Raw genomic sequence first — 20,673 nt, 5'->3', positions numbered from 1 at the left:
ATAATTGAGAAATATTTCAAGCAGACATTGCAACTTACGCAGTCATATAGACCCGAGCCATAAGTTTCAGTTTTGTTGTTGAACAATGTGGCTGAAGTGCTTCTGCTGTGTTTTCTTGTCATGACAAAGGAATCATTTGGCGAAAAAATCCAAAACAAAACGTGCTTACTACAAATCATGCGACAAAGAACAAACCTGGCTTCGCGCACCTTTCTGCAAGCTTTGCAGCCATCAACATTTTACCATTGTGCGTAACTGTAGGTTTCCTTTAGTCAAGTACCAAATCATGCAGTTTTGAAGCATCTTGAAATAAAATGTCTGCACGTTCCTACTCATTGTGTACGAATACTGGCTATAGGCGACCGCAGGCAAGCATATATCTGCGTCAACGTGCCTTTCTTTCCCACTGCCGCAATATAAAAACTTGGAGCACGTTTATTTCGCATCTCTGTGCACCTGATCTCGAAAATACAACAACGTGCAGCTTCCATTGTGCAGTAACGGCTTGAAGTGCACGAGCCACATAACTTTTGTCGGACCCTCAACGTGCTAAAATAAAACTCAAAAGCGTTATTTTCGAAACCATGACTGTAGAAAATGCTGCAGGACGCGTGCGTAATTCATTGTTCTACCTCGAAGTCATAAACAAGCGCAGCCTCGTCGCATCTGTAGCTATGCCAGCCTCAGTACAATACATCGTGCAAGTATTATAGCTAAAGAACTCGGCATGCTGACACAAAAGTTACAGTCGAGTATGTTTAGGAACACTGATTCATGAACTTCGTCACTACTCCTCTCAGCACTAAATAGCAGATTCACAGCATAGAAGTGTGCCTTATGTCTCCACCAAATACCTCGGCACCGGTGAGAACACTTAGTTTGAGCCTTCACTGAAACTGAACTTAATGGATCATGTCAAGGTGCCCTAAGAGCCATCTTCACTAAATTATTTACATTGTTAGATCTATCTTAAGCACTCTTAACGCATTATGTACATTTTGAAGTCGCTCATGAATATTTCAGCATGTTTTTCGACTTTTCTGTAATCTCTCACGGTTCTGAGGAGACACAGGTTCAATGCGGACAAATCAGGTCGGTTTGAACAGTTATGTTTTATTGTTCTAGTGCAACGATTCACGAACAAGCGTTACTCGAGGCAAGAAAGCTGCATTGCACCGCGTCGATGTTCACATTAAACAAACGCTTCAGGGACTTTTAAGCGGTACGTCATAGTGGAATTCTCTGCGATAAAATGGAGTCGCTGAAAGACAACGATATTCCGAATTTTTTAGTTCCTCACCCTGCTTGGTAACATCTGGTCTGTCAGGCGATGCAATGAAAAAAATTTTACATTTTCCACCTCCTAAATACATAAATTGTGCTTGGCGATTAAAACGTGACACTTGGAGCCAGTGGCTGCTGGCGGTGAGGGTGACAGTGTTCGTGAAACATGGTGACGGCAACCTGTAAACAGTCATCCAGATCGCTGATCGTGATTGTGCCGATGAAATGCAAGTAGCCTTGGCTTCAAAACACTGTGCACAAGGACCAAACCGTGGAAAACCTTGGTAGTTTGTGGATGAGCGTTATGGTAGATTTCTATGACCCGCGGAATCCTTGGAGCACTGTAGACTAAACGGTGCTTTATTGACTGAGGCATATCACCGTGCGTCACTTACTGTAACGTCTTCACCGTCACCACAACTGCGAGCAGCCAAGTGCTAGATATATCGTGTTTCAATAACCGAATGTACTAGTTAAGCGTGACCTGGTTGAATCAGAGCTGAAACCTAATTTACTATTTTGTCAGCTGGGGCGAGACGCAATTGATCGATTATGTCAGCGACACAGTTTGTTTGGCAAAAGATGTGGCAAATGTGCGAAGCCCCCTCCCCCCTCCCCAAGTAGGGAGGCAAACAGACAGAAGGCGTACAAGCAATGCATCGGTGAAAAATAGAGTTGGTCTGGCTTGCGCCCAAACCTGGAAAAAGCTATAATATAACAAAGGCTAGTGAAAGCCTGACCTCAGACAATTCACAATACTCATGCACTGTGAAGCGCAGAAGCGCCCACAGGATAGAGGTACATATTCGGGGCACGAAGTGCCTCATATCTGTTCACAATCGCACAGACTCAGTGTTCATAATATAACTCTTTTAATTTTTCATTTAGTATTTAATTTTAACTTAGTTTTTAATTTTTAATTTAGTTATTTTCATGATATTTTATTTGTTTTGGTCTAGTTTTTGCTTGCGGACAAGACGGCGATTTTCGGCTGTCAAGCATTGGCGCCAATGTTGAAATGAAATTTCTGTAAATCTACCTCTTTATTCAATGCTATTCCGTCAAAACTGCAGGCCGCCGACATCAAGCCACCGAGAATTTTGTTACTAAAAATTGCGAAACACCGAAATCATAAAACGTGCTTCATTATTAATATACAGGTTTTTGTAAAGTGCGAAGTATTACACTCACTTGTTGGGGGCAGCGAACTTCAACCCATTCTATGTGAATGTTGCAGCCCACACTTTCTTGTAAAACGTAATATTATTCAGAAGGGTTGCTGATCGGGCGAGTCGGTCATCCATGAACGTAGCGTGTGTTAGCGCAGTACACAAAAGAAAGGGACACGACACAGACGTAGAGATAGGTAGGCATAGGTAGGCAATATTATGCATCCCCAAAGGGTGCCACAATATGTATCTCAATCGTATGTGTTTGAAGGCCAACCAAAGGAGACTTTACATTACTTTAGTTTGATACTACAGTCCACATATTCCCGGTATAACTGCGATCGGGATCATTCCACTACCCAGTTAATAAGGAACATTGGTCTCCTGTATACCATACTTTGCAGTGCATTTCATCCTTGAACGTCCACTTTATTAGGGAAGTGCCGTACTTCGAGGTGCCATTTGCTGGGTTGTTGTCCCAATATTTAACAACTGTCACGTTTCTATTCATTATTTTTTTTCATAACGCAGGCCCAAGTACACACGCTGCCACCACCACCTTTCCAATGCCTTGCCCTTTTCGTTGGTAAATTATTTTACCTTTGGTGGCAAAACACTAGGCAATCTCATAGTTAAGCTTCCAAGCTTTGATATTTCGGTAATTTTATGGCTACCTCAGTCTCCTTTACTTTCTTTTTGGCTCACCTAAAAACCTTAAAGGTAGTCAAAATTTCTGCAGCCCTCTACTACGGCGTCTCTTATAATAATATGGTAGTTTTGGGGTGTTAAACCCGAACAACTATTTTCTTTTTGGCTCAGAAAGTCGTGAAAGCATACCTGTTTAAGAGTTATAGATATATCTTGTCGCTGCATAGGACGGTTGAGTAGAGCAATGCCAAATTTTCGTGTGCATTTTTCAAGGTTGACTTTGTCTCCTGTTATTATGCGCGAAGCTCTAAATTTTATGGAGTGATCCATTGGCGGATTCGGAGTGACCCACGACCTCTGCGCCGGAGCACTCCACTCTGGTGGAGGGCAACAGAAGGGAATCTATCAATGGAACACACGTGCTCCCTCTGGAGCAAATGGCAGGGTCAGAACGGAACCCGATGCGAGTGTTCATCTTCTTGCTTGAGTGGGTACGCTGGGCAGAGCGACGCTAGGCTAGCTAAACGTGAGCTCCGACTCGAGGCGCAACTGACGCGACCAGCGTCCGTTGGTGCGCCCAAAGTTGGCACCGTTTCTAGAGGTTTCAAGGCATGGGGCACTTACGACTTCCGTCGAATTCGCCGATTTTTTCGCAGTAGAAAAGGTAGCTCCGTGGAATGGATCTCGCGACGGAGATGCTCCGGATCTGCCAATGAAACATACAGGGAGAACTCTCAATCTGTTAATGGAAGAGACTTGCTCCACATCGAGCAGCAGAAAGTATTACCGGAAGTGCTGCGAATCTGCAAATAAATAACACCATTAAATGCGGGAGCCAACGGATAGAAACACAACTTACTCTAGAAATTCTTTGAAAATAAAAATTTCCCGAGCACGTCAGTGGCCCCCACTGTAACGTTGCGAGGCAAAAGCACGCTAGAGCACTCTCAGTATTTCATGAAGTTATGAAGTCGCGGACCAGGCTTCGTGCAAATCTCATGGAACGGTAGTGTATGAGACAATACACCAGGTGGGAATTCTTAGTCGACTGTATTGTTCTTCTTTAGCTACTCAAGCTTTCTTGTACACCTCACATTATGTTGCACTACCTCTATAGATTCGGGCCCCGTTTGATCGAGCAAGGAATCATCGCTTGGCAGACCGATGCCATCGCTTCACCCAGTGATGACTTCATGTGAAAAAATGTTTTTCAAAAAAAACACTCGCTAGTTTTTACAGACGCTGTCTCACGCTTCATAATTTACTTGAATTGTGGCCTGTATAGCATATTTCACAAATGAACATCTTACAAAAAAAATTTCGTAATGGAAACTGGACTACGTAAACGCTTGTGATGCCAATGGATGTGAAGTGATGTGTTCTTCCGTATATTGTAGGTTGAATGTGCACAGAAATGTTCGCCGGTGTTTATTATATAACAAAATGAACACGGCAGTTAAAGTGTTCACTGCTATGTTCGTATAATAGTTTTTCGCAGTTAATTTATTGTTTCACAGCAAAATTTGTTATGAGATCAAAACTCAGGTCACGCGCTGCGCCGTAGTTGTCCGCCACCGCCGCCGGTGTTCGTAACCACATAGTGCGAAATTAGAAAAAAAATCTAGTACCAATGATACACTAGGGCTTGAACGCGGGTTCACTGGGTGTACTACCACTGAGCCACGGCGCTACTTGGGACTTGTTGGCAAACGTGCTCGAACCCGAGTCCACTAGGTGTTCTACCAAAGATCCATGCCACTGCTTGGGACTTGTTGGCGAGCTTGCCTTAGGCAGGCTTCATATCGGGAAAGCAATCGCGTTAATACGAGTTATAAAGCATTTTAAAATGTATCAACACATTGCAACAGCTTCTTTTTGTTTTCCCATAAACTGCGCCGCATACCATACCCACTTCAGCCATAATTCCTTATCGCTGTCAGCCACTGCATGAACAATTGGGACGAAATTTCTTGCAAGTGTTCAGCGGATACCACACTTCTCAGAAGAATGACAAAAATACCATGGTGAATGTTGGCCTACTACCCTAAAATTTCCATTATTAATGCCGTATTGGTAACCAAGCACAAGTGCTTGTAGCAACGGGTGTTTAGAAAAGGCTCTGAAAAGCCGGTCTTCTAGCTTTCACTGTGGCTGCACTGCGCCTTCCGCGCAGGCCTGGCTTTTTTTTAAAAACGATAGTCTTTCTTGGGGAGCTTCGCCGCGAAAATTTTGATCTGTCTGTCTGTCTGTCTGTCTGTCTGTCTGTCTGTCTGTCTGTCTGTCTGTCTGTCTGTCTGTCTGTCTGTCTGTCTGTCTGTCTGTCTGTCTGTCTGTCTGTCTGTTTGTCTACTCTTACCGGCATCGGGTACTTGAAACAACCGACCCCATCCGCTGCAACCACCAATGTTGCTCAAGGTTGAGCGTTCAAGCCAGCGCAATTTTCAATTAAAAAGCAATTATTGCGCATGTCTGGGGCACCATGACAACACGCATATATTCTGTATATGCATCTCTTACGATAAAATGCATACATAAGTAATTTTAAGGACCGCAGCGCTTATAACGCTGCGCTTGTCATGCAACGGTTGCACGGAACGGGAAGTGTTTCCAACGCTTTGCTAAGACGAGATGGTGGTGGCACCTACCCGTCGCCTCGCGTTCTACACCTTATCACCCTTGAGACGGGCGCGCACATCCACGCGCTTTGTTTTCCAAAAGAAACTGCCAGATGGCGCTCATGTCTCACGTGTGACGTGACTTGATGCGCTCGTTCGCCTCCGCTGCACGCTCGAGGCACTCTAACGCAGCGCCTCAGGAATACCATTCCCCGATTTTTTTGCGCAAAACATCAAATAAATGTTTTGTTCACTCTCTCTACAAGCAAGACTATCGTCTTTCGACGACATTTGCAGATTACTTGCAGATACGGGGCCAATTTTTTTCTTTACTTACCTGTTCGTTTTTTTGTTTGGTATTGCTCTATGTACTTTTTCTCTGCACGGCCGAGCTTTTTAAAACAAGGAAGCCGAGATGATACAGACATTTATCACTCCACAGCAAGCCACGTATAACATCAGGCATGATATCACGTGACACGATCATATCAAGAATACATGCCGCATCTGTCCACACCACTTGTCATGTGTGGTTCTTCTCTTTGGTCTGTCGTTTTGTTTCATGCTGTTTATTATATATGACTTCGTATCACAACGATCTTCATCTACTTATACAGTGCATATATTTTCTTTTTGCAGCTAAGTGTTCCTGACACGCGTCTTTTATTCGCAATTTTGCTGGCTATCGCGCTCACCACAACCATCTTTAGTAAGTGTGTGCTTGCCGTGCAGACTGCAAGCCGACCTCAACAATGTAAGTTGGGACATTTGGCTCATCGAAGGTTAAAAATATGCATGCCTTAGTACTGCATTAGGAGTTGTCAACCTCAAAACTATCATTGGCAGGGGCAAGACTAGAAAATTTTGTATACAAACGTACATGTAGCTCATTTGTGGATGCGAAGAAAGAATGAGGGAAGGTGTCAAGAAACTGCTAATTTTCGGCTGTTCATTAAATATGTTTTGCGCTGATATATGTAGAGGAAGGCATGCACAGGAAGCTAAGGAAACTTCAAGCGCATACCATCTCTATCGGAATCACAACCAACAAGTATGTCATTGAAGTGTCCCGGATAGAGAAAAACAAAAATAGTGTGTTTGTGTGTGCGTGTGTGTGAAATTCAAAACTACCCTCCAACCTCCTTGTACACACCCTCGACACCATTGATGCAGATTACTACATGCGTTATATGCGCATTTTCTGTGCTGCGAAATTGGTCGAGTGGTGTGTTTCACCGCACAAAATGTTGTACAGTATATTACAAAAGAATACGTGGTAAACGCGTTTCAGAGATTGCATTCCTAACGTCAGTTTAACGGGATTTGCGAAAATAGTGCAAGTGTTCTTAAAATGCATGAACGAAGACCACCAGTTGTGCCGTCCACAATCGCCTTGATACATGGCCTATACATTCGAGAAACGCGTGATCCTTATTACGCACACGCACAACAGGCTGAATTCATTTGCGACAAATAAAGGTACCCTTATACCATGCAAGTTTATTGTTGTACCACACAATACTCACAAAAAGAAGAGTGAGAGACAGCCTAGTCTATTTATTAAACGAGTTCATTTTGTTTTTCCACACAACGGAATATAGGCCAGTTATGCTAAGACATCAGGTTCAAAATATTATAATCGAACAAAAGATTTCTTGAATTTACGCATGATACTTCCCACACACGTATATGTGGTGCTCTTAATAACTAATAACCAACAAAAAGAGAGCTGCTTCCCAATTTATAACTTTCGAGCATTCCCGATTTGATGCCTTCTCGGCTCACCTATTTTTAAGTAAATATTGTTATCAGCTAAACATTTAGGTACTGATGGCGATGGTATAGTACGCCGAAAAGTTTGCCAGTGTACATAAATTCGGCATATGGAAAATGCAGCCGTCACAGAAGTATTTGTATGCGCCATTGTTTAATAGCTTATCTTCTGTATATCGTGGACTCGCCGGTGATCAGTCGTATCAGATACAAAAATCCAAACTTTTACTGAACTGGCTGGTCATTTCAGGTTAGCTAATATTATTACTTATTTATTTATTTGAAAATACTGCTAGCCTCAAATCTGAGGCTGTTGCAGGAAAGGGGGTATCTTCAAGTAGGCGTGCCCCGCCGTGGTGGTCTAGTGGCTAAGGTACTCGGCTGCTGACCCGCAGGGCGCGAGTTCGTATCCCGGCTGCAGCGGCTGCATTTCCGATGGAGGCGGAAATGTTGTAGGCCCGTGTGCTCATATTTGGGTGCACGTTAAAGAACCCCAGGTGGTCTAAATTTCCGGAGCCCTCCACTACGGCGTCTCTCATAATCATATAGTGGTTTTGGGACGTTAAACCACACATATCAATCAAATCAAGTAGGCGTGTACGTAGGGAAGGTTGAATCAGACAATGCATATGTTCTCTACATTAACTATGCAAGGGCTACTAAATGATAGCAGTAATAAACAGCATATTAGAATACAGACACATATTCGAAACAACGCAGTTTAAGTAGGCACTAACATACGTTAGGTTCGACTAGACAGTACGTATGCACTAGGCAACAAATTATACATTCGCTACAAAAATTACAAACGATAATAATAATAATAATAATAATAATAATAATAATAATAATAATAATAATAATAATAATAATAATACGTGAGTAAATATGACATCCAACACACTCAGTGTAAGGCCCGACAAGTACAGCATAATTAATGAGTAGCTCAATTTCCCGGCAGTAAAAAAGATACTGAGAAGTGAAACATATTATTATTGTGTAACGCAGATATCTTGCTTGGAGATGATAACTATGAAGCATCGCCTGATATCTTGGAGATAAAAGCTTCGAGTGATGTACACTTGATAGCATCGTATGTTAGGCCATTCCAATCATGAATTGCTTGCGGGAAAAAAGAATACCTGAAAATGTCGTTGTGAAATCTGTATTCAGCTAAGTGCTTAGTATGTTTAGTTTGGGAACTAGCTGTATCCGAGTGTAGTAAATAGTTGTTCGCATTGATCTTCATGCTGCCATTAAGAAGAAGGAAAATAAACTTAAGGTGAAGCAGTCTGGCTCGATCTTGTATGGTGGGTAATGCGGCTTGCTTTAATAGTTCAGTCGGAGAGTCGTGACGACGATACTTATTAAAGATAAACCTAAGTGCCTTTCTTTGTACACCCTCCAACTTTGCTATGTAATGTTTACGGAAGGGAAATGAACATATTATTGCATATTCCAGTGTTGATCGAACGAGTGACTAGTATGCTTGGCGTTTAGTATCTACGGATGCACTGCTAAGCGAACGTTTCAATGAGTACAAAACGGTCAGTGCTTTGTCAACAACGTATGTTGTTAAGAAAGCACCATTATTGCTTGTATATGAAAGCACTATTATTGCTTGTATTATTGCTTGTATATGAACGCATGACCCTTGTTGGTCGCTGTAGCGACTGAACTTTCCTGCTGCTAAGTGATTCAGGGTACACCCGGTATGGAAGAAGCAAAAAGTTAGGAGAAAGTATCTATCTATCTATCTATCTATCTATCCATCTATCTAACTATCTATCTATCCATCTATCCAGGCCGTTTAAATAATACTATCGATACCGAAATTGGTATGGAATAACATGACTATGGCTACCATAAAAAACTACTGATAACATGAAAATCACGACATGTATGGGATGAATGTCATGATTTACATTTCATGGTCCTGGTGTTCTTGTAGTGGTTTTGCTCACATGACATATTACAAAACTGATATGATATGGCACGACTGCATGGCGAACATATGTGACACACCGTAACACGTAAATCGTGACATGCATGTCACGTAAGTCATAACTGCACACCACGCTCACGATGCACTCACGATCGTTTTGCTGGCTTCACGTATACCAAATTTGGTACTACGGGACTTGCATGGACGAAGAAGGTATATTACTGGTGCGAACATGATAATCATGAAATGTGTGTCATGTAAGAACATAACTACATGCTACACTCATGGTGCGTTTACGGCCACTTCACTAGCTTCATATATACTAAAGTTGGTTTTACAAGACGTGAACGAATAACGAAGGTAAATGACGCGTACAACATGATAATCATGACATGCGTGTCACGTAAAACATGTGTATCGGCTACGTTCACAGCGTGCTCGCGGTCGTTTCGCGAGCTCCACATACACCAAAAATGATATCACGGGGCGTGAATAGACGACGAATGTAAATGACATGTCAAAGCATGATAATCATGACATGTAAGCTATGTACGGCATAATTTACGTCCACCTCGTAATGTTGTGCTGATTTTAAAGTGACATATCAACATTCCTCATTCGTACTTCGCATTTCATCGATTCCCACTGTACGAGGAATCTGCCATTTTTTAATGAATTAAGAAGATAGCTTTTTGGTGTATAATAGCTTCACTACTTCCCAGAAAATTTAATTTATGGAATTGACTAAACAAACTTTATTATTGAGCACTCCTAAAAACGTCACGTAAGCCAGTCAACTGTAATCAGCCAAAAAAAAGGAAATCAGTTTCCTTGACGTTGGGGCACCCGATACGACAGCCTTGTTCACAATAAACGTCATGCCTTACAACCTACGTGCTCTATGTTGAAAATGAAAGAATAAGTAGCCGGTGCCTAACTTGTGCGCCAACATCTCCTTACAATATGCCATTAAATAAAAGGGTGACACAGTGCGCTTCAACATACATAAAAACGTGACGTAAGCAACGAGGCTGCATTCTCGGCAGCGTTTCATGACTCCAGTTCAGCGTATGCGCAGTGGTCTGTACGGGCAGGGATTGCAGGTGCAGGCATCATGCAAATTTTTTTTCTTCGGCAAAAACATGCGTCTTTAACCAGCGAATTTGGTGACTTGTGAGTTGCACGTGTTCAGCGAAGAACACCTGAGAACATGTTATGTTCCCGGCCGTGATATTCGTGTTCAACTATTTCCTCAAGGTCACCTGGTCTCCCCAATGTAATGGTTTTCAGTCACACTCATGGCAGCCTATAGAATTAATAACACCGTGCAAGCTTTCACTCGGCAGTATGTCTTTTACGTTGATTGAAGCGTGTCTTAGCTTCCGTGTTGGCACACAGGCTGTTGCGACGTCGTACCTGCGCATGATGTGGGCAGTACAAACGGGTACAAACGAGATGGCTGTTGTCTTCTTCATCGACCGCCTTTAAAGCTGTTGCGTACGCGGTCACCATAGTTGTTTCTTTATACTATGCATTTTGCCCCGTCGCGGTGGTCTAGTGGCTAAGGTACTCGGCTGCTGACCCGCAGGGCGCGGGTTCGAATCCCGGCTGCGGCGGCTGCATTTCCGATGGAGGCGGAAATGTTGTAGGCCCGTGTGCTCAGATTTGGGTGCACGTTAAAGAACCCCAGGTGGTCTAAATTTCCGGAGCCCTCCACTACGGCGTCTCTCATAATCATATAGTGGTTTTGAGACGTTAAACCCCACATATCAATCAATACTATGCATTTTTTCAGCTCAGACTGGTTATCGTGAAATTTTGGGATTCATAAGCCAGGCAACCCTTAAGAATAATCACATACTCACGAATTGCGTGTGCGTATCTGTGTGAAAAACTGCACAAAACACCACAATCGAAAAAAATTGCTTTGCACTTGGTGTTTGTACCTAAATATTACTCCGCACATTAATATTTGTATCCCGTTTAAAAAACTTAAACAAAATAGGACATCCCCCCCCCCCAAAAAAAAAAGAAACGTTTCACGTATTCAAGAACATGATAAGCTGTTTCTAGCCTGTCGTCTGTTGCAAGGCCCCATTCGAAGCCTCTTGCGTAAACACGATTCTGCAGTGTTACGACATATCAATGGAATGGAATGAAAAAACTTTATTTCAGTCCTGCAGGACGCGCTTAGCGCGTAGCGGGCGTCTCCCACGTAGGGACCGACAGGGAGTACCTGGCGGCCGCTTCGTGGGCCTGCTGGTCGGCCGATTGCTGGTCGGCGAGAAGTGAGCTCCTGAGGGACCTCTCCCACTTGTTTGAGGTAGAGTCGGGAGGAGTTGTTCTACACTCCCAGAGCATGTGTTCGAGTGTCGCTGTGTGTCCACATGATGGGCATGTGTCGCTGGGGTATGTATGCATCGGGCTATTACAGACACACACGTACCCAAACCTTGCCACGCTTCACGACATATCAATCGCATTATTTTTTGTTGTGGTTCAGTTGTGGTTCAGACAACACAAATTTATGCGGTACTTCTTGCTTTCATTGTCTTTTAACTCACTCTTGTGAAGATGCCTTTGTGATAGAATTCGATACCCCAGCTACGACAACATGCGTCTATTGCAAAATAAACTCTTTCATTGTAGCCGTAACTTCGTAACTACTCAAAATTCTACGTATAACAAAAGTTACTTCTGTGGCCCTGATAATGGGTTTTGTTGTCATATTCAACTAGCTAAAGTCAACATTTTTGCATAAAGGCTTACGTTACATGTTTTTCTTTTTTTTTTCAAGCTCTATGCAGACAAATATTTGGTGATGGTTCAAGGCTGCTGCATTTTTCGCATGATGCTTAGGACAAACTTTGTATGACCAAATTACGCATTTCTTTCTAGGGATTTACAAGAACAAGGATGGTTTCTGGGAACATATGGAACTGTGCTTCTTTGCCAAGACCCGATGGGATTGCAATATGGGTGAGAATGTGCGCAAATATGCAAAACTGCAAACATGCAAAATATGCAATATGTGCAGTTTCGTTCACTGGAACGGCTTCCTGCTCTCCCATAGTACAGTACAAAATGCTCCAAATCGTTGAACCTTTTTATATACACACAACTGGCGCGTTTATCTTAGCTCTTTCAGAATTATTGTATGGGACGGCTTTCTGTTCTCCATTAGTACAGTACAAGGTACCCTAAATCGCTAAACAGTTTTTCTAAGCACACGGCGTTTTAAGTCATTACTATATTTACACAAAAAAGGAGCTGCCTACCACATTTTTGTGCTTATATAAAGAGCCGAATGGCTCTGAAGAAAGTAATTCACTTTTACAAAGTAGCAGTGCACCGGATAGACCACTCCGAACAAAGTCATTCACTTTTTCAAAGTATCAGTGCACAGGTGAGACCAATAGACATGCCAGACAATTTTATCGATATCCCGAACGTGTGTTGCTTTTTAGACGCATTGGCACCCTTCTTTAATTCACTGAACATGGGATAATGACCTAGTGCCTCTTTCACAGGTGTATTTGCAGTAACCATTTTAAGATAGTTTGAAATGGCCAATCTTACGCACACAGGCGTTTGCTTCCTTGTTTAAGGAGAGTATGTGCGCAAATATGCAGAACAGTGTGTTTCGCTCAATCGGCCGGCTTCCTGCTCTCCCGTAGCAAAGTAGAAAGTGCTCCAAACCATTAAACCCTTTCCATAAACCCTGCCGAGCGGTAGTTGAGGCTCCGGAGAACACGTGACGCTAGACTAGCAATTTAGAAGGTGATGTACACGAAGCCTCGTTAAGATATCACATTCTGATTTTGAAGGCGAAGCATAGAAGGGCCCTGAAACACTCGTTCAGCTAGCCATGGAGTTTTTCAAGAAAAAAGCCCATTATTTCGTAAATAAACCACCGCAGTTTTTTTTTTTTTTAGAATCCGTCTATTACGTGTGGAGTTACAAATATCTGTTGCACGCTGGTGTTGGATTCTCTCTTCTCTCGACCCGACGAAAATGCTAGAAGCTAAGCAGGGAGGGATGGCAAGGGTAAAAAAAAAAAGCCTAGACACATCGTGCATGCTTTGACTTAGAGCACTTTTTCTCTTTGTTTTTTCGTTTGCGCGGCTTTGCATTGTGATCACACGCGCACGCGTGGACAAGTGGCGGCCTCTCGCGGTGGCCCCGGTGAGGACCGAGCAAGCCATACTTTATTTAGCCAATGGCGGATACTTGGCCTGTGATGCAGTGATTTTTGAGCCTGTAGCGTGATTCACTGATAGAAAAGGAGACAATTTTCAGCTGACTTTGAGAATTTTGTATTATTCTCACGCCGTGGGCTGTGCTACATTATTTGGCTCGCGTGTTCTAAGGGGCATCGACTACCACTCAGCAGTGTTTCGTGGCCATGCTGGAAAAGTGTTGCAAGGTATTTTCAAGTATCCTTGAAGCAAAACGCAAAGGAGAGTTAGTTGGTATTGACTTTACATGAAACGCCCGTGTTGTGTACTTTTTTCTTTGTCTTCGTGGCACTTCTACAAATATGAATGAACCATCCTCCAAGTTTCTTCACTGAGCCATCCCCGACATTGTCGGCGTGGCAATGATCACATGGCCTCGCCGTGTGGCGAGAGCCAAGTACAGAGCTCAAGGTAGACCGATGAGAGTCCCGTTTTCGAGGCTCGGTGAAAAGGTGAATGATGTTAGGTGAGGTAAGATAAGCAGGGTTCAACAGTTCACTCTTCCAGCATGGCCATCACTACTCGCACTCCAAAAAAATGAAGTTCGTCAACGTAAATGTGCTGGAGAACGGGCGAAAAAGTGTCTAGCCAATCCAGAAGTCAGCAGAAGAGAAACTGCAGTTAAACGGTTTTGTCTAGAGAGATCAACCATAAAGCGTGCTATGCATCGCGGCGATCCATGACAGAAGCACTTATAAAAGTTTAGCAAAGCATTAAATATTCAGAAATATTTAGACATCAGCTTGGCAACTCCGCGGGTGTTTTAAGAGCAGGTCGAGCTGCATTCTTTTTTTACAGCCCATGTAAAGCTCCGTTTTGATACGAACGTTACGCTAAGTTTATATGTATAATTAGGAGTACGTTTTTTTATTAACACTGCAAATGTTGTTCAGTGTTTCGATTAATATTTTTGTTGATGTAAGCCTACCGAGCTCCGGACCATTCTTGTCACGTCTACCCACAATAAAAGATATCGTGAATATCGCTTCAACACACTCTACTCATATTTCATGGCTATAATGTGACAGTTTGCTCCAGGGCACGTGTAATTTTCAAATTATATTCATGGTCCAATAGCTCAAAAATGTATTTCAATTTTTAGAGTTGGTGGAGTAGTACATGAAGAATGTTTTTTATTACGTGGCAGATAACCTCTGAAATATAAGCAATGAATAAGTATGTCAAAGTGACAAACACTAGTGCACGCCACCCTCCTATAGGCTCAAAAATTTACGTTAGTGCTCAAGGATATTACATTGCACATGCGTTCATGTCACGTAATTTCTATCACATTCTCCCTCACCAGTTTCGTATGTCGCCTGCCCACCAAAAAACTCACGTGTCCGCTTTTGCTCGGACACTGACTACCTCGACTGTACACAATGGACTCTCCGATCCGGCTTTACTTTCTGCAGCTGCCACTGCGGTAAGCTTAATTTACGTGTTTCAGTCACATGTGCGAGCGCGTTCGCTTACTGTTCGGCCGAGATAATTGATTTCAAGAAGACTGGACGCTCGTTTATTCTGCCACGCAAGGCTGTCTGCCTGTGAAGTAGCTCATGAGCTTGCTTTCGTAAGCATGCTAGATATAGTGTTTCAACAATGGCACATCTTACGGCACTGAATTGTATTGTTACAGGGAGCACTTATTTACGGAGCGTCAGTCGGTATCTCATCAAGATGACACTGTAAAGAGTGCACAAAATTAAAAGTCAACAGACAGCCCAGACCAAGCCCCACAACAACGCTGTCTTCCTCGTTCATTCGGCGCCATTTCAGTGGCGTATGGCTTAATGTTGCTTGGCAACATTAAGCCATACGCTTTAGGAGGGGGCAAATCACCCGCTGCAAAGTTGTGTGAATATCACCGCACGACTGAGGAAGGTTGCATAAAGAAAGTTCTAGCGAATCGGACAATAGATAGGAACACAGTCCCTTTCTTCGTTCATTTTTTTATTGCCAACTTCGTATCACTCGCAAACAAAGCGGTCAGCTGGATCGCTCGGGTGACCAATTTTTCGTCGTCCACCGAAGCTCGCCGCTTTGCAGCAGGCAATCGGAACGGCACGCGGCGGTGGCGCAGTGGTAGCCCAGTGATGGCACCGGTGTCTTAGAGTTTCCTAACATACACTATAGAGGGAGCTCTAGCGCTCTGCTACAGCGCATGGCGCTTCAGCGAGCATGGGAATCATGGGTAGTACACACATTTGCCTAATCTTCGTACTGCTGGCTTGCTTATGGCTCCGTGTGCGTTTGTGTGGCTTGAAGCCGTTTTCTCATGAAACAAACCAATCAGCAAATATTCAGTGGTTGTGCTTCACCACTTTATTTTCTTAAAGCTTACCTTTTCAAATCAGGTCACGAAGTTCAAAAGTGTTCGTTTTTTTCTTTAAAACGAAACTGCAACCAGCAATAAACGAAGCCGCAAGAACGACTTGTAGCCCGCAAGTATGAAGACTAGGCAAACGTGTGTAATACCCATCATTCCCATAGTCTCTGAACGATCACAGCACCAGAGTACCCTGTAGTTAATTTTAGGAAACTCTAGGACGGACATATCTTTGCATGAAGTGTAGTGAAGATGAATGCCCACTGCTGCAGCCACATTAACATTGTCATGCGATAGCAACACGTGCGCTAAGGTGCAAGTTCCCCCACAGCCAAAGGACGGTCTTGATCGTATGATTTCGAGTTGAACGGTAGTGTCTTCCCCGATTACCTGACGCCAGCGTTACTCTTGCCGATCGGTCTGCCGTCCGCAAACTCACAGTGTCATGTGGCTCTCGGCGATCAGTGCCCCGTCTCCGGACTTGTTCGACCATGCCTCTCTTTTTTCTTTCTCTTCTCTCCTTTTTTTTTTCCGTCGCTCCTGTGCAGCAAACGCTCGCGCCTCTTTATCTTTCCACAGTTCTTTTTATCTCATTCACCCCTCCCGAACAAGGAGCTTAGACAGAAATTAGCAAATGTTTCTTTCCCTTCAAGAACCTCTTCCAAAATAGGCGTGTGGTATGAACAAGTACATGCAATCGCCATCTCGCCAATTCGAAAGCTCGCTTTTTTCCCACGCTTTCGTGCTGTGCCGCTCCACTTTCGTTGTGCCCATGTCTCTACTTTTCAGAATGCAGTCACATTTAACTGTAGAAAACTCTGCTGTAAGGGAGTACGTCAGATTTTCGGAACTTAGTGTTGTTTATGGTGTCGACCATCTTACCACGAGGAAAGGGGTCGTTTAATGATGGCTGCCGGGATAGTGCAAGTTTAAATTTGCGAAATGTTTTATTGGCCACTTATGGACGTATTTCTTCAAAGGACTACAGCTTAGAACAAGCGATGCTTGCAATAATTATGCGTTCTGTCACTTCCTCTGAAAAATGTCATGCGCTTGCCATGTGCCACCACGTTAACGTAATTGCGACAATGTTGGCAATGAGTGTCTCGTACATTTGCCACAAAAAGAATACCTGATTTTTCCACATGTCTTTACGAAGGAGTCGAACAGCCGTTGATGATTCCCGCTGTACAACGAGGCCCAGGAAACCATTCCATTCAAGGTATGTGGTCTGTTGCGATGGCAGCCTCAGTAACTGGGTTTCGGCGTGCCTCTATGCAGCACCCAAACGTCGTATACAAGCTACGTCATTGCATTTCTAATATTATATGGAAATGTGTCAGATCGCATTTGATCGTTTTTTGTGGCATTCCAGCTTGAATGACACGCATCTATGTACCTCTAAACGACTGAATAAGGGCGCAGATTCGCGTTGCAGACGCGTATGACAGTTAGATGGCTTACCGTCTATCCAACTATGCGCTACATAAATACGAGCTGCAGTTTTGTCACTTGATGATTAGGTTTTTCTGCAATTGTACACGTGGGTGTTCAAAGTGAATAACGATAAATGTGAATGTTATCGAATTGCCTTTATTGCTTAACGGGGAACACAGTCACTGATTTGTTGATGTTGTCTTTATTTTAAATAGTAACAACGCCAGCGCCCAGCAAATCTCATGGTTCGCATCACGGATGAAGAAAGCCACAATAAGGCATGTATCTTTGTAATACTAATGTGTGACCCTAGCAGCACCAGCAAAACTTGAACTGTCTTCGGTGCTAGAATTGTGAATACGTAAGTGGGCATTGTAGCGCCTCTTGTGCTTGCTTGACTGCGTGTACAAACCACTTTTTCTCGCTATCTCTATGTATATGATTTCTTTCTTATACATCAACATGTATACATTTTATACACATATTCTTGCCTTGTGTTGCACTCACCACATCAATACACCTTAAATATGTTACACTGCCGTTTGCCTCGTTTATTGCGAGTTTTTATTTTCTTATCATAAATGTTTTCGTCCATTCAGGCACCACCAAACAATCGTGTTCCTCATTTTATGAGAAACGCTTGGCTCTTGCCTTCATAGTATTGCGCCATTGGTTTAATCTAATGTAGAATGTGATAATCTGGAGGTTTAATGCACTAGGGAGCCCTTACACTAAGTCGAGTTTCGCAGAATTGTTCTGGTCATTAGTTTAACACAGCTATTTATCACGGCAAAACACTGGGATGCTTCATTAAAATAGAGAAGTGACCACCAGCTGCATTGGCGTAAGCAATAAGTGACACAAATGATAATTATTATGACGACACGTCGGCAAAACACGTCGAATTATAATTCCCTCATCCCTAAGTCGCCATCACTTTACGTAAGGACTTCACCACGAGTATGATCGTTTGGTCAAACGTGCCTGAAGTGTGGCGGCCAACTACAGGGTGCGCATGAACCAGCAATGCATCCGAGCAGAGAATCTGGGAACAAAGTTACGTCCAGAAATCCTATAAAAAAGTTGCCACTTCTTCTCCGTCTCGGCTTACAGAGATCCGCATAATCAAATAAAAAGTTGGTGATATTACAGCTAAAAGCTCTCAAATTGTGGGTGCTTGTACAAAACGTATTTCGGGATAGATTCTTCAAGCCATCAGGTAAGTACTTACGCTCACAAACAATGCCCTTCTTTGAACTCGTTGTTTGAGCAGCCGTGGAAGAAATTGTGGCACTCACTGAGGTAATAATTCAACAATTGTTTACGCTGTATGAACTCTTTACAATAATTTGTGTATTGCCTAATATGATCATGCTTCGCGATTCTCTAGAGCTTATAGGAGGGTCAAATAAGTGCTAGCGGGGATATTAAGCATACGCTTATGACGACTTCACAAAGTAATCTACTGTATAACTTTAGTCTTTTCAAATTGTTTTCTTTTTTCAGACCATCTACAACCAGACACATAGAAACCATGGAGGCCACACTAGACACATTCAAGCCTTATTATGTGCAGTGATCAACTGGAGATAAATTATGAAATATATTATTGATCAGCATGTGTTTTTTTTTTCCTTTCGTATGATTCATGCTTTGCATTGAGCCCAACAACTTAGTGAAACTGGTTGTTTAAAAAAATTCCTGGGATGTAGAAATGTAAATGCTATTCAAGATAAAGAAAAGACATAAAAACAAAGCTTGATATAAATAAATAGTATAAGACGTAGCAGAATATTAAAAAAGTGATAAGGAAAACAGTAAAGAGGAAGCAAAAACAAGAACAATAAACCCCCAAGGACGCTACAGCTTCAGCTTCAATAATACCCCGCTAGTGTTATCGGGATAAGTTCACAACCCTTTTTTCATTGCTAGGCCGGTTGTTGTTTTCGGTTGGTTCATCAAGCACGCCACGAGAAAACAAACTCCCCTGAGCGTAATGTTTAACGTAACCATGATATCAGTAGGAACATTTTCGGAAGCGTCAGGCATTTTCGTTCTAATGTGTACGTAAGGCAAGCTTCCCGCAAATGCTAATTGAAGAAGACGCAGAAAGCACCAAAAGTTTGCTTATATATGTTTTATTTCGGTGTAAATTACGTTCCACTTGTTCCCTTTGCTAGGGTGGGAAAAGCAGCATAAACGTCTATTCTTGAGGTCATGCGGACCATTCACACGGGCTATGTGGCCATCGGGGCTTTTTTTCTACGTTGTGTGCAATTAGAACAATAAACACTGTAATTTAAATAAAATGACACAAAAATTATGTTTCGTGTTTCGCTATTCGAATGAACAGTCATGTACTCTACTGTACACCACTACACGTTATTATTACTACAATGTTCGACAAAAACGTCCCCACCAACGTAGTTGCTGCTGTGCACTGTAATACAGTATTGCAAAATGGTTTATTGTGGACCAGCTGAAACTGCACAGTGGTATTGGCGCCATTGTGCGAAGGCGTCTTATAAACCTCATGTGGTTATATGGCAATCCGCTAACTGGTCGGTAAAATCAGCAGCGACCACCATCAATTACAAAAAAAAATGCCAGGTCTGTGCGGACTGCGCAGCACAGGCCCAGCGAAAGCTACAAGGGCGGCCTTTCGGAGCTTTTTCTAACACTTTATGGGGAACTGCTACAATCACACTTGCTCTGTGCCAACTACGCCATCAATAATTAGAACTTTTGTGTAGTAGTCCAGCATTCACTCTGCTACCCTTCGTCAATCTTCGGAGACGCGTGGTATCCGATACACACGTGCTAGAAATTTTGTGCATTTTTAATGCAATGACTCACAACGATGAATAATTATGCCTGAAATGAGTATGCGCCCCAGTTAATAGGTTATCAATAACAAGTTTTCTAATGGGTTGGAGCATCGTACGACCCACTTGCAACGCAATTCGCATTGTGACGCCTGGTATTTGCTTTGATATTCTGAAATGCTTTATTACTCATAATAACCCGATTCCTTACCCGACATCAAGCCTGGCTAAGCCCAGTTTAGAAACAAGTTCCAAGCACCGGCGAGGCTCAGTGGTAGAGTACTGGGCTCGCACGCAGCGAACCCGGACAGAATTCTAATGTGACACTAATATATTTCTATTTACTGCATTTCTTTCCTTATTGTTTGTGGCAGTGGTTAATGGCACTGGTGGCGGCGGCGCCAGACAGC

The 20,673-nt window shown here is 42.9% G+C and overlaps 1 protein-coding gene across 2 annotated transcripts; it reads left to right on the top strand.

Moving 5' to 3' along the window:
* Positions 1-663: 663 nt before the first annotated feature.
* On the top strand, positions 664-19,057 carry LOC119168077 (uncharacterized). Of its 2 annotated transcripts, none has more exons than XM_075866218.1 (7): positions 664-864; positions 6,356-6,470; positions 12,333-12,413; positions 14,979-15,098; positions 17,161-17,223; positions 17,654-17,716; positions 18,945-19,057. In XM_075866218.1, the coding sequence occupies exons 1-6, from the start codon at positions 838-840 to the stop codon at positions 17,698-17,700; spliced, it is 453 nt and encodes a 150-aa protein (XP_075722333.1). In that variant the 5' UTR covers positions 664-837; the 3' UTR covers positions 17,701-17,716; positions 18,945-19,057. The 2 variants fall into 2 exon arrangements, with proteins under 2 accessions (XP_075722333.1, XP_075722334.1); XM_075866219.1 differs by lacking the exon at positions 664-864 and adding an exon at positions 1,063-1,092.
* The last annotated feature ends 1,616 nt before the right edge of the window (positions 19,058-20,673 follow it).

This window comes from Rhipicephalus microplus, chromosome 6, assembly GCF_043290135.1.
Source record: "Rhipicephalus microplus isolate Deutch F79 chromosome 6, USDA_Rmic, whole genome shotgun sequence".
NCBI classification, from domain to species: domain Eukaryota; kingdom Metazoa; phylum Arthropoda; class Arachnida; order Ixodida; family Ixodidae; genus Rhipicephalus; species Rhipicephalus microplus.
This window is presented reverse-complemented; position numbering and strand designations above follow the sequence as displayed.

What these genes read in the sequence shown, in the direction of transcription:
- LOC119168077 (XM_075866218.1), top strand. Translation starts at nt 838, where the DNA reads ATGTCTCCACCAAATACCTCGGCACCG. An exon ending in CACCAAATACCTCGGCACCG is followed by an intron (nt 865 to 6,355) that starts GTGAGAACACTT and finishes TTCTTTTTGCAG; the next exon opens with CTAAGTGTTCCTGACACGCG. An exon ending in TGCAAGCCGACCTCAACAAT is followed by an intron (nt 6,471 to 12,332) that starts GTAAGTTGGGAC and finishes ATTTCTTTCTAG; the next exon opens with GGATTTACAAGAACAAGGAT.